The 14,272-nt window shown below is 48.8% G+C and overlaps 1 protein-coding gene across 1 annotated transcript in view; it reads left to right on the plus strand.

Moving 5' to 3' along the window:
• Window positions 1-13,562, plus strand: part of myo1ha (myosin IHa) — a 41,174-nt gene extending 27,612 nt beyond the window's left edge. Inside the window, 28 exon segments of the mRNA XM_042337454.1 lie at window positions 249-428; window positions 704-802; window positions 1,645-1,758; window positions 2,431-2,502; window positions 3,048-3,179; window positions 4,373-4,428; window positions 4,531-4,636; window positions 5,067-5,147; window positions 5,586-5,677; window positions 5,854-5,948; window positions 6,482-6,528; window positions 6,664-6,744; window positions 6,824-6,929; window positions 7,501-7,618; window positions 7,758-7,871; window positions 8,196-8,272; window positions 9,018-9,086; window positions 9,200-9,284; window positions 9,511-9,670; window positions 9,859-9,942; window positions 10,599-10,692; window positions 10,943-10,998; window positions 11,363-11,498; window positions 11,900-11,970; window positions 12,559-12,574; window positions 12,577-12,655; window positions 12,830-12,929; window positions 13,371-13,562. Coding sequence (XP_042193388.1) covers window positions 249-428; window positions 704-802; window positions 1,645-1,758; window positions 2,431-2,502; window positions 3,048-3,179; window positions 4,373-4,428; window positions 4,531-4,636; window positions 5,067-5,147; window positions 5,586-5,677; window positions 5,854-5,948; window positions 6,482-6,528; window positions 6,664-6,744; window positions 6,824-6,929; window positions 7,501-7,618; window positions 7,758-7,871; window positions 8,196-8,272; window positions 9,018-9,086; window positions 9,200-9,284; window positions 9,511-9,670; window positions 9,859-9,942; window positions 10,599-10,692; window positions 10,943-10,998; window positions 11,363-11,498; window positions 11,900-11,970; window positions 12,559-12,574; window positions 12,577-12,655; window positions 12,830-12,929; window positions 13,371-13,397 — 2,547 coding nt within the window. The 3' untranslated portion in view covers window positions 13,398-13,562.
• Window positions 13,563-14,272: the final 710 nt, after the last annotated feature.

Raw genomic sequence — 14,272 nt, forward strand, 5'->3', positions numbered from 1 at the left:
TAATTACTGTGCGCAATCGGCTGCCGTGTTTTGCCCACAGTGCATCCTGTGAAGCGCTTTGAGACGTCTCAATGACGTGATATGGCGCTATATCAAATGCAAGGATTATTATTATTAATATTAAATGGACACGATGAGGTGAGACCCTTATGGAGCCAAAAGTCTTAAGTGTCATGATAATTCATGTGCTCCCCTCTCCATCATTCCGTTGACGGTCCCACTAACCCACCTGCTTGCTCCTTGTTCAGGGAGCTCCTGTCGGAGGTCACATCCTCAGCTATCTGCTGGAGAAGTCCAGGGTTGCCCACCAAAACCACGGCGAGAGGAACTTTCACATCTTCTACCAACTGTTGGAGGGAGGAGAGAACGAGTTGCTGCGTTGGCTTGGCCTGGAACGTAACGCACATCAGTACCACTATCTCGTCCAGGTAACATGGCACATCCACCCAGACTATCCCAGGCAGGCCAGCTCCAACACCCAACTCCTACGGAGAAGTTCCACACGGTTTTAGATCTACATTTATGTCCCTTTTTGAATTGTCCTGAATTTAGGAAATTGTGGAATTCCATTAAGAAATTTCTCAAATCAGACCTCAGGATCTGGAGCCTTCTTCTGCTAGTTTGTCATTGGTTTCAGGATGATGCCCAGGCTCTTATGTTTTGCTGAACCCTCTGTCTTGTGACTCTATCCCTCTCCCCATAGGGACAATGTGCCAAAGTGTCTTCTATCAATGACAAGAACGACTGGAAAACCGTCCGTAAGGCTTTCTCCGTCATTGATTTCAACGAAAACAACATTGACGTGAGTTTGAATACAAGAGCATCAGAGTGTTAATCGCAGCGGGCGGTCACTGTGTGTGTTTGTGTATGGGGGAGGTGTGGGGGGGTGTTGTATGTGTGGGTTTGTGTGTGTGTGTGTTTGTATGTGTGGGTTTGTGTATGTGAGTGGAAAATGGGTGGAAAGGACAGTGAGATACATTTAGTCTATTTGATGCTCCTTCACAGGAAAGGGGAGGACGGTAGAGCAGGTGGGATGAGATCCCATGGGCTAAAGAGCCTTCTTTGACCAAACGTCTCTTGTGATTTCTGTCTTATATTTACGCACTCATGAAATTGAGTTGAATGGAAAAAGTCAATGGCATTTAAGCAGCTTTGATTGATAGCAGACTGGCTCGGTTGGTAGCACGCTCTCTCGCCTCTGAGCCGTAGTGACCAGGAAAGTCCCAGATTAGAACTTGGGTATGTCAAAGCATCGGGGACAGGACAAGAGAGATCATGTTCAGGGTTGCAAAGGAGCAATTTCATGTCAGACACTAAAAACTATTTCTTTACCGAGAGGGTAATTAATGACTGGAACAAGGTTACCAAGAGCGGTTGATGGATTTATTCATTTAATGGAAAAATTAGATCAAATGGACCAAAAAGCCTTCACCTTCTTGAATGTCCCTTGTAATAAAATAATAATCCTGGCATTTGATACAGCTCCTTATCACGTACTTGAGACGTCTCAAAGCGCTTCACAGGATGCGCTGTAAAGTGAATTGACTGTATATTTTGTGGGCCAAACGCGGCAGCCAATTGCACACAGCAGCGTCCCACAAACGGTCATGGATTGATCTTGTGGCCTGTGTCTTTGTGTCCCAGGATCTGTTGGGGATTATAGCCAGCGTGCTGCACCTGGGAAACATCAAGTTCGAGGTAGACAACCGAGGGCACTCGCTTATCACCAACGACACCCAGATCAGGTGGATCTCCAAGGTAAACGGGCTGTAAAAACTTGGAACCGCACAGAATGGGACATGTCCATCTCAGACCATTCTACCTGTCAGGGCTTTAGGTTCGCAGGGTTGAGGTCATGTCCCCACCTCCAATTCTCCTCAGCCAAACAGGCTCCAAAGGCCACAATGCCTAAGATCAGTACAGATTTTTGTTTTGGTCTGACACACACAGAAGAGTATCTAAAGCAAAGTCAGTTCCATACATCCCACCTACACATGTTATGGAATGGAATGCGCACTCTCTCCTTAGAGGGACGTGTCCTGCTTACATTACTCTGGAGCCTATTAAATGCAGACTGACAAGAGGCAAGGCTTGGGTAACCCAGAGTGTGCAACGGGGTAACTACTGAAAGTCGAGGGGCAGGGGTGGGGTGCGGGGATATGAAGAGGGTGAGGGAGCAAGTTGGAGGGTCTCCAGGATACAGTTCCAGAGACTGGAGAAAGACCGCGCAGTACAGATAGCATGCCTTCGGTCATCTTCCTTCCTCCACCCCCCACTTGCTTTCCAAACCTCTCTGATCCCAACTCGCAGCGCCTTGCCCAGCACCTTGGGATGTCCTCCCGACGTGAGAGGCGCTGTGTGAATGCAATTTGTTGTTGTTGTCGATAGGAAACGAGCGCTAATCATTATTGCGTCTTGTTGTTGTCTCAGCTGCTCGGGGTACCTGTCACCATCCTGCAGGAAGCTCTCACTCACAAGAGGATTGAAACCAAAGCTGAGGAGGTATGTGTAGCAACAGGTGCTCAACAATGTGCTGAGGTGTCTTGACTGCTTTCCTGAAAAAAATATCGAGTATTAAATGGACATTAAGGATACCGTTTGCTCTGAAATTGCAATGCAATGAGTGGTGCAGGCTATTGATGTGGGGAAGAGTGGGAGAGTCCATAGAGGGATTGATGAGGCAAAGAGATGCCGATGCAAACCAAACGACAGAAACTATATTTGAGGATTTACCAAGATGGTAGAACAAGAGAACACAGGTTTAGAGTTTCAAAGAGCATTTCAGGACAGACACCGGGAAGTATTTATTTACCTGGAGGGTAAATAATGCCTAGAACAGGGTTGGCAGGAAAATTGTTGAGGCCACAACATTGGACTCACTGNAAAAAAAGCATCTTGATGCTGTGATGGGTGGGGAACAGAAGGGTGGGTGTTCTGTAAGGATGAAATCAGATGGGCTAAAAGGCTTTCTTCATCCCAAACTAAACTTGCCGTCTTGTGAGCTTTGTTCCTTCGCTGGTCATTAATGGACCTTTTGTATTTTGAAGGTTTTGAGCCCCTTAAGTGTTGAGCAAGCGTTTTGTGCTCGTGATGCGGTGGCAAAAGCCATATACGGACGGACGTTCACTTGGCTGGTCAACAAGATCAATGTGTCGTTAGCTAACCGGGTAAGCCTGGGAGTTTATTACAACATTTCCCTTTGATGGATTGCTGTGCAGACTGATGGGAAGAGAGTCAATCCACTTTAGATGCCCAGTGTCTCAATGATAATGTTTATTAAGAAGAATCATGCATTTGATATAGAGCCTTATCACATTGTTGAGACGTCTCAAAGCCCTTCACAGAATAAATTTTAAAGTATATTCTGCGAAGCGCTTTGAGACGTATGGAAGACGTGAAGAGGCGCTATATCAAATACAAGGATTATTTATTATAAAGTGTGTGTGTGTATATATATATATATATAGAGATGTCTGCTCGATAAGGCAACTCCTCAGCGGGACAAAACTAATCTGTCATCTGGGTTTATTAAGAAAGTCATCTTTCCCTTCACTGCATTCCAACGTTGATTATTACTGCCGAGAGAATGACCTCTGCTCAACCCCATTAAACGACATGGTCGTGTCTACAGTACAGCTCTGCATGAGCGAGGAAATACAATGAGCATTCAGGGCACTGGCCCCTTGCTATGAGCACTTGTGATATAACCCACTCGCACTGACTACGACTTGAAGCTCTCTCCACCAAACCCCCCATCACCCCCCAACCCCCGCCCGCCGTCATACAAAAACACACACACACAACACGCTCTACAGCACATGGCTCACTGCATCACTGACATTACTAACTCTAATGATGAACCTGGTTCTCAGAAGGAAACAATGTAAATCGCTTCATTCACAATAACTCAGACATAAATACCCATTAATTCTCTCTGATGGGGAAAACAGATGAAATCTTTTTATTAGACATAAAAATGGTTTTACAGACAAAGACAAAGACAACAACAACTTCCTATCTGGAATTTTGGGCCTTGGGTAGATTTTAATAATAATAATAATAACGATAGTAATAATCCTTTCATTTGATGTAGCGGCTTATCACGTCTTTGAGACGCCTCAAAGTGCCTTCACAGAATATATTGTAAAGTGGATTGACTGTGTATTTTGTGGGCGAAATGCGGCAGCCAATTGCACCCAGCAGCGTCCCACAAGCAGTCGTAAAGTAGTAAAGTTTTAAAGGTATCGAGGTTGTTGATTAGATCATTGGGACCTTGTATGAATGTTACTGGCTGTATGTTACTAAGGGAATGAGCTTTCGGCCTCGTCTGAAACACACCGTTGTGTTTGTCCATTTCCTAGGACCCGAGCAGGAAACAGTGATTGGGCTGTTAGATATATACGGGTTTGAAGTGTTCGACGTCAACAGGTAAAACCTCTCTGATCATCTACCCCTTTCTCTCTCTCTCTCTGTGAATTCAGTCGAGTGAACGGCTTTTCCCTCTCTCTTGCTCTCTCTCTCTCTCTCTAGCTTCGAGCAGTTCTGCATTAATTACTGTAATGAGAAACTCCAACAGTTGTTGATTGAATTGACTCTGAAATCTGAGCAGGAAGAATACGAGGCTGAAGGAATCCAGGTAGAGTCCACTCCACATCCTTTACTCTACTCTACTTTCACGGCACAGGTGTAATGAATATCATACGTTGACAGCGGGCGGTGCTATAGATCCTACAGGTTACATAAATGAGGTCTGTATTCCCTTGAGTTTAGAAGGTTGAGGGCTGATCTGATTAACGTGTTTAAAGTGATAAAGGGATTTGATAGCAGGGTAGCCGTTTACCTAATTCCACAAAGTATTAGGTGCTGGTTGGCGAGATCCAAGGCTTGGGGGGAGCCCAGAGTGTGCATTGGGGTAAATGCTGGAGTCTAACCAGCTAAAACCGTATAGCTCGCCACTGCGAGCGTTGTAGCTTTCCCGCTGCTTGTCAGACAGCACTATCGATGGCACGCTATGTGACTTTTCTTGTTGTCTCCATCTAATACCGTCCCACCTTATGCATCTGCAGTGGGAGCCAATACAGTACTTCAACAATAAGATCATCTGCGACCTGGTGGAAGAGAGACACAGAGGCATTATCTCAATCCTGGTAAGAATGCCCGTTTTTTTTTCGTTGCAAATACACCTGTCTCGCAGGATCTCACTCGTAGCGATGTCCTGCCACACTTCCTGCTCTCTGTGAGATAAGCGGCAGCCAATTTGAGCACAGCGACGTCCCCACAAACAGCTATGGAGTCCATGATGGATTTTATTTGGGGGATCGCAGGCCAGTGAGACTGTTTTTAAAGCTTTAAAGGTGTTAATCGGCACAGCAGATACTTTAGCAGGAAAGAGAGAAGAGGGAAGGAGGAGAGAGGGAGGGAGAGAGAGAAAGAGAGGGAGGGATTGTATCAGTTCTCATCCCATTGAAACATCTCAAAGTGCTTTGTGCTAATTCACTGTCACGTGCAGTGAGTATATTTCTGCCCATATGTGGCAGCCATTTTGTGCTTTTGTGATTGAGTGGCAGTCTTTCCCCCCAAATAAGGATGAAGAATGTTTGAGGCCGGGAGAAGCCACAGATTTTACATTCCTGATGAAACTGGAAGAGAAGGAAGGGTCGCACCCTCACTTCCTCACGTAGGTACTGGGGGGCGAAGTGGGGGGTGGGGAGGGGGAGTGAATGGGGTGGGGGTGGGGGGCGGGGGGTGGGAAATGATTGATGCTCCTTTCTATGAGAATTTGTCAACCGAGTGTTAAAGCAGAAGGAAGGCCTTGCAATTCTCCGGGATCACCTGAGGTGTGTTTCGTCGCAGACACAAACTGGCCGACCAGAAAACCAGGAAGACGCTGCGTCGGGCGGACTTCCGGCTCCTGCACTACGCGGGAGACGTCACTTACAGTGTGATCGGTGAGTGAGTGAGTTAGTGAGTGAGCGAGCGAGCGAGGAACACATTACTCCATCGCACACTGAGGAACAAGTGTGACTCGCCATATTGCTGCCCTGCCTTGGATCAGCTCACGTCGTACAGAATTTAGCGAGACAAAAGAAGACCGAGGGTCATCCAGTTCGCCTTCCACCATCCCATCAGCTTGACCTGTCGTGTCCCAAACTATATACTGCATCCCCGCCAGCCCCCACCCCCGATATTATTTTCTAACGGAAATCTCTCTCATTTGTTCTTGAAGCAAACAACATCTTCCGCTCCCACTGTCTCCCTTCCCTCGCGCTGAATTTCTTTCGGTTTGAATTAGTTTGAGTTTGAATCTTGCATGTACCCAGTTGCTCACTAGGTACAAAACTCAACGCACAGTCAGGCATGGTCAAATATCCTGATATCATCAAACTTTCCTTAACAGGTATATAACCAAGTATTAACAGCGCGATCCGTCTCTGTACAGTTAAACTCCAAAATGATGTACCGTTTCTTTTCTCTCGCTTAGGGTTTCTGGATAAGAACAATGACCTGTTGTACAGAAACCTGAAAGAGGTAATTACTTCCTTAAGGATGTCTTTTAAGACGGGCGGAGTCCAGGGTCAGAGTTCAACATGAGCAAGTGAAAGGTCAAAATGGGCACATGTTCATCACCTCTCTCTCTCTCTCTCTGTGTCTCTGTCTGTGCAGGTGATGTGTGGATCCAGTAACCTCATTGTTAAACAGTGCTTCTCTCTATCCGAGCTGGATATTAAGAAGAGGCCTGAGACAGTGAGTGCCGGATTCGATGTTGTCAGTCCCCTCTGTACCCTTGCTTTCACTAAAATATACTCCCGTCGTCCTTTTATAGGTAGCTACGCAGTTCAAGAACAGTCTGATGGGCCTGATGGACATCCTGATGTCAAAGGAACCTTCTTACATCAGGTGCATCAAGCCCAATGATGGCAAACAGGCAGGTACGTTACAGACATTGGCAATGCTGCAAAGTTTGGTCGGTTTTACTGTATTTGTCCAGAGGACAAACCTGTGAGGACTATGGCCCACGGAGGTTAAGAGATGTGTCCACATCTCTGAGTCTCTGATGAGCCAGACAAGCTGGTCAAACATCACTGCTTTGTGTTACAATGGACCTTGCTGGGATCCTCCTCTTTGAATGTGCTTACGATCACCTCCTCCCTCCGCCTCAACATCAGGCTCCGCCACTGTTAAGCGCTCTGAGACGCTGGCCTGTGTGAAGGGCACTATATAGATGCAAGTTGTTGTTGTTGGTTTGTCGCCTGCCAGACAACTCCACTCCAAAGAGACCCCAGAATTTTCAAACCAACAACTTTCCACGACTGTTTGTGTGTGCAATTGGCTGCTGTGTTTCGCTCACAAAATACACAGTCGATCCCCTTTAAAGTATATTCTGTGAAGCGCTTTGAGACGTCTCAACAACATGATCAGGCGCTATATCAAATGCGAGGATTATTATAATAGTATTATTGCCCAAAGTTAATTATGATTAACTCTCCCACACACACGCAGGGCGCTTTGATGATGTGTTGGTGAGACATCAGGTAAAGTACCTTGGCCTCATGGAGCACCTTCGTGTCAGACGGGCAGGATTTGCGTATCGAAGAAAGTTCGAGATTTTCTTGCAAAGGTTAGTGGTTCGCTTCATTATTAGGTGTCCGTGTGTTGGAAAGTCCTGGACACTGTTCTATCATCTATAAATTAATCTATAATGTACTGCAGAGATTATAACAAGTTTCTCATTCACTGACAGGTCTTTTCTTCCTCAGGTATAAGTCCCTGTGTCCAGACACCTGGCCCCATTGGCATGGACCTCCTTCAGAAGGAGTTGAAAGACTGGTGAAGTACATCGGGTACAAGCCGGACGAATACAAAATGGGAAGGTAGGTGAACAGTCCACTTAGACTGTCATCAGACTCCGGAGCTCTGTCTCTGTCTCTCGTCTCTGGTTGGGAACCAAACTGGAAGGTCATCACGGACTGAGATGGTTCACGTCAGGGGGACATTCCAAAGCACTAACCTCTCTAAGGTTCCCTCTGAGACTTCTCTTTTCAAGGCTGAAGACTCCTCGCTAATCTAACCAGAGCTCAGGCCTCATTCCTCTCACACTGAGGATCAGCCTCGCCGCTCTCCTCTCCTCCGCGTTGCCTCGAGGGACTCGATGGCCGAAATCTTCTCAGTGCTGATAAGTGACTTTTGTTTTTCAGGACAAAGATATTTATTCGTTTTCCAAAGACGCTGTTTGCCACAGAAGATGCGTTTCAAGTCATCAAACATGCTTTAGGTGAGATAACCGCTGAGCTTCTATTCTCTCTCGCTTTCTCCTCTGCTCTCCTGCAGGCACTGACTCGACAACAACTTGTTTATACAGCTTCCCTCACGCACAGTGGCGTCCCACGGTGCTTGGCTGCTATATATTTCTATGGTTTCCATTACACAGAGGATACAGTTCAAGACCCTGGTCCTCACCTTCAAAGCCCTCCATGGTCTTGCTCCCCCCTTACCTCTGCGACCTCTTAACCCCCTAACATGCTGCTCGCTTCCTCCGCTCAGTGGGTTCCGACCTACTTCACGTCCCCTACCCTCGCTCGCCCAACTATCAGAGGACGGGCCTTCTGCCATTCTGCCCCCACCCTCTGGAACTCCATCCCGCAGTCCCTCCGCCTCACCACCCCTCCCCCCCCAACCCCCTTGCTACCTTCACGACCCACCTCAAGACCCTCCTCCTCGACCATGCTTTCGATCACCCTGCTTCCGCCCCCTGCCCCCCACACTCCCCGACCCCACCCCCAGCTCGGGTCCGTAACTCTGTCTGTCCAGTGCCTTGGGACCGACGTGAAAGGCGCTTTACAAATGTAATTTTATTGTTATTATTGTTGGTTACTGTTCTCTCTATTGTACCTCTTTCTTTCTTAATTATGTCAACATATAATAAGAATTATTATTATTGTATATTAATAAGTTGGGTATTACCAGCTGGCTGCTGGGATGCTGGAGTTTAATTTTAGACGTTCCTCTTTGTTCTCCAGCTACAAAACTCCAGGCTAACTACAAGGCCTATCACCAGCGCGGGGTATATCAGAAGCAAAGAAACGCTGGTAAGAAAAACTGCCAATCCCTTGGTCTCCATCCAGGAGGCGAGTCTTAAACAACTTTATTTTCACCCCGTCGGAGTGTTGATGTTGCTAATGCTCAACCCCTACCCCCACAGCTATCAAGGTTGAGACGTACTGGAGAGGGATCCTGGCGAGACAATATGCAGCGAAGAGAGCCTGGGCTGTGAAAGTCATCAAGAAGTAGGTGCTGTTTGCTATAGTACTGATTGTAGAGTCCTGTAGCTCAGTGGTTAGAGCACTTGCCGGGCAAGCGAGAGGACCCGGGTTCCATTCTCAGACAGGGCGAAACCTTGAAGACGTGATAAGGCGCTGTATCAAATGCAATACTGTCCCTGTAAAAGAACGCCTCTCCTTTAAGAAAATGCCTCCGTGCCTTAGGGGAATTTTTTATTTTATTTTTCGGCAGGTTTATAAAAGGTTTCATCAATAGAAAGCAGCCCGTCGGCCCAGAAAACGAGGACTTTTTAGCCTTCACTCGGTCCAACTACCTGCTCAAACTCCGGAGCCAGCTGCCCAAAACTGTGCTGGATAAGTCATGGCTTAAACCCCCCGCCATCATGGAGAAGGTGAGACCGCGATGCACCGGAGAGAGAGAGAGAGAATGAGGGAGGGGAAGAGTGAGAGAGCGAAGGAGAGAGTGAGAGATCGAGGGAGGGACAGAGGGAGGTGAAAGGAGGGAGTAGGGTGAGGGGGAAATGGAGGGATATTGATCCATCGATTGAAGTTTCTCTGATGGGCTTGTGTTTGGTGACAGAGCTCCGAGTTGCTGAAGGTGTTACACACGAGGATGCTGGTGAGGAGGTTCTGCCGAGGCATCAGCTCCCAGAGGAAGTTTCAGGTAAACCCTCACACCATCAGGGGAGGGTGGTCCTGGCTGGACAAACAGCGGGAAAGCTGGCCAGACAGCGCTCTCAATGGCCAAGCTATGCTGGTATTAGCTGGTTAGACTCCAGCAGTTATCCCCAACGCACACTCTGAACTCCCCACCATCCCCCCCCCCCCCCCCACCCCACCACCCCCAAGCCTTGGCTCTCGCCGACCTGCGCCTAATACTCTCCGGAATTAGGTTAGCAGGGGGCGTCCCTCCAGGGAGAGAGAGTGCACATTCCATTCCAACAATCTATCTCTGGGATCTCCATGTGTAGGTGGGATGCGGGGAATTCTCAATCCGGTTTGGAGACTCTTAAACATGTTGTCCTTTGGATGAGGTTTTTCAACTCAGTCGTAAGTAGTAACTCCTCATGGAGACAGTCGGTGGAAGCAGAAACCTTTGATCCTTTCGAGAACAAATGAGATGAATTTCTGTTAGGAAATAATATCTGGGGAGACAGTATATAGTTTGGGACACCATGTGTACAAACGACTGACTGCCAGGATGGTGGAAGGCGAACTGGATGGACACTTGGGTCTAATTTTGTCCTGCAAATTCTTCTGTTTTAATGTGATGTGCATCTGTTAACGGGTTTGTTGTTGTTGTTGTTGTTGCCACCGCAGATGCAGCAGAAGGCAGTGGCCAGCGCCATCTTTAAGGGGAAGAAAGACGGCTACTCACTGAGCGTGGCCAGAGCCTTCAGTGACACCCGGCTCTGTATGTACACAGTAAAGTGGGGATTAGGGGCAAGAGAGGGGAGATGGGAAACGGGAGGGAGGGAGGAACGGAAAGAGGGGGATTAGAAAGGAGGGGAATAGGAAAGGTGGGAGAGTGAGGGAGGGGAGAGAAAGATGGAGGGGGTAGACAGAGAGAGGGGGAAGAGAAGATGGTGGGGAAAGGGGGGGGGGGGAGAAGGGAAGCTCACTGAGGGTCCTGTGACTGACTGACGCTCTTGTCCTGGTGGCAGGTGAGCAAGACGTGAACCCGAAGGCCTATCAGCTGATCCGGCACGAGCGACTGAGGGTGAGGGGGCCAACAGGGGGCAGCGCAGCGATGATGATGATAATAATAATAATAATCTTTGCATTTGACCCAGCGCCTTATCGAGACATCTCAAAGCGCTTCACAGGATACACTGTAAAGTGAATTGACTGTATATTTTTTGGGCCAAAAATGGCAGCCAATTGCGCACAGCAGCGTCCCCACAAACAGTCGCGGATTGAAATCGAATATACATCATATACATAGATTTATTATCTATATTATGTATATTTATTCTATTTTTTTGTACATAGTTATTCTACGTGTGTCATAAATATATTTGATAAAGCTGTATGAAATGTGAGGATGATGATGGTGATTCCCGCTCTGGTTGTCCGTGGCCCAGTACGGTGTTTCCGTGGTTAAGTACGACCGGAACGGTTTCCGAGCGAGGCAGAGACAGCTGCTCCTGATGCAGACGGCGGCCTACGTGGTGGAGGAGGCCAAGATCAAGCAGAAGATTGAATACGCTACGCTCAAAGGTGAGACCATCGACCTGGTGGGCTCACCCCCACCCCCAGGCCTGATCCCTCGTGTCTCAGTCAAATATGTATGGAATACGCATCCAGCGCTGTTGCCTCCGAGTCAGGAGGTTGTGTGTTCAAGCCCAAAGTTGAGGACTTTAGGAGCTCGCAGTCTGTACCCCATTATCGGACGTGTGTCCTTCTGATGAGCCGTTAAGCCGAGATCCCACCGTCCTGTTCGACCGGACATTAAAGGGTTTATAATCTCCTGCGAGACTAACCGGGTCACATTCGCACTGTGTTCAAACCTTGGCCCCCGTGTCTACCTACAAAAACAAGTCACTACACTGACAGCAATTACTGTCAAATGCCTTGAGAAGTTTCAGTGATAAATGTCTCTCTTGCTCTCTCTTTTTCAGGTGTTTCTGTCAGTAACCTTAGTGACGGGGTCTTTGTTATTCACGTCCCCTGTGACGACAACAAGCAGAAGGTAGCCCTCTCCCCCCAACCCCACACACAGTCTTATTCCTCTCTGTGGGATGCTTCGGGTGCATGTTTCATTGCCTGTCTATGCAAGTCACTACACTACAAAGTAACTCATTCAATCTTGCGGGTCAGCCTGGCTCAGTTCTCACCTTCAAAAGGGGGTGGGGGGGGGGGGGGGCGGGGGGTAAGGAGGGCAACAAAAACAACAAATTACATTTACACAGAGCCTTTCACTTTGGGAGGATGTCCCAAGGTACTGGACAGTAAGGGATTTGCACCCCAGCTGGTGGTTGGGATCAGGAGGTGTGGAGAGCGGGGGGTTGAGGGTGACCAAAGGCATGGTTGAGGAAGAGGTTCTTGAGATGGGCTTCGAAGGAGGCGAGGGTGGGGTGGGGGCGGGTGACAAGTTTAAGGCACTGTGGGATAGAGTTCCAGAGGGCGAGGACAGAAAGGCTGAAGGCCTGACCCCCGATGGTGGGGTGGGCGGGTGGGCCGGTGGGGGACGTGGACAGGCCTGGTCGGGAAGGGGAGAGGAGTGAAGGGGGAGCTTCCTCTGTGTGGCCATGTGTCAAGCCCACATGTCTGTGTACAGGGCGACGTCATTCTGCAGTCGACTGCGTGTTTGAGACCGTGACCAAGCTGTGCGTGGTGGCCAACAAGCAGAGCTGTGTGCGGATTGTGCAGGGCAGGTAGGAGCGCGCGGACATCAGCGTGCGTGTGCGTGTCCAGCCAGTGCAGTCCAGCCTGTAACAGAGCGTTGCCGTGTGTGGTGTGACGTGTGGCGTGTAGTGACCGAGCCGGACACGTGGGAATTAATTCATCTTAAAAGATTTGCAGACTCCGAGGCTTTCGTTCTGTTTCAGCCTGAAATTCACGATCAAACCGGGGAGAGAGGGGACGGTTGACTTCACGTCCGGCCAAGAGTCCCAGGTCTTCAAAGGCAAAAACGGGCACCTGATGGTGGTGAGATGGGGGAAGTGGGGTGGGTGGGTTTGGTGAGTACACTGCTCTGGGGGGTGGTGGGGGGGAAGGAGGCAGTATGCACACAGATGTAGGGAGGAGGGTGTGGGAGCAATGTAGGAACAGGAGGAGGCCATTCAGCCCCTCGAGCCTGTTCCACCATTCTATCAGATCAAGGCTGATCTGTACCTCAACTCCCAATTACCTGCCTTTTCTCCAAACCCTTTGCGACCCTGAATAAACGAACAGCTTTCCACCTCAGTCTTGAAAATTCCCATTGTCGCAGCACCCACAGCCCTTTTGATGGGGGGGAGAGTTCCAGATTTCCACGACACTTTGAGCAAAAAAAGGGGAACAAAATACACTCCACGTGGAGGGGGGTGGGGAGAGGGGGATTGGGGTGCACACAGCGTCACCGAATCATTTGTTTCTTTCTCTCCACAGATGGTCCCAAGAGCAAAGGTTCGGTGACCTTACACCCCCCCACTCCCCAGTCCCAACCCCCCCACCGAACTCTGAGGGCCTGTGATGTTACCATCACCATGGAATCTCAATCAACCCAGCCGGACGAACAAGATCTTTACCTTCACATCCCCAACATGGCCGTCTCCGTCCTGTACTTCTCCCACCGCCCCCCCCCCCCCCCCCCCCCCTGGTCGAATCCACATTCGGTGAATCCATTAAACAGGAAAATCCAATGTTCATTCTTGAAAATCCCAGATCTGTCTGTCTGTCTGTCTGTCTGTCTGTCTGTGTCTGTCTGTCTGTCTCTCGTTCTCTAGCTCCAAATGCCTGTGAAAGTGAAGCGTCTCATTCGGAGACGGGGTGGCAGCTAACATCAGTTTTAAACTCTGTGAAAATGTGACAAAATGGAAATATATAAACCCCACAATGACCCCCCCACCCACTGCAATTTATAATGTATATAATCAAGTACGTTCTAATGTGACATTTCATAGACGGTAAATAAAGTGTAATATTACACCGAGTCTCCTTGCTTGAGTGTCGTGAATTCTGTGTCGGCCGGGCTCGCTCGGTCACCGCCGAGTCGGAAGGATTGCTTTCAAAGCCCTCCGCGGTCTCGCTCCTCCCTCCCCCTGCGACCTACAAAACTGCACCAACCTGTTCGCTCCCTCATCTTCGGTCCTCTTTCCCTCCTCTCTGCGCTGGGGTGGTGGGGGCGCTCCATCACTGCCACGTCAGACGTATTGTTCTTTGGATGGTAGGTAGGGTAAGGGATCGTGGAAGGTTGAGAGCAACAAAAAAAAAGAAGGGTCGAACCGACTTCAATCCCAAACCGTTCTTGTGAGACCAAAACCACAAATCTGCAGTACACGCACAGACCC

This window comes from Callorhinchus milii, unplaced genomic scaffold, assembly GCF_018977255.1.
Source record: "Callorhinchus milii isolate IMCB2004 unplaced genomic scaffold, IMCB_Cmil_1.0 Scaffold8, whole genome shotgun sequence".
NCBI lineage: Eukaryota > Metazoa > Chordata > Chondrichthyes > Chimaeriformes > Callorhinchidae > Callorhinchus > Callorhinchus milii.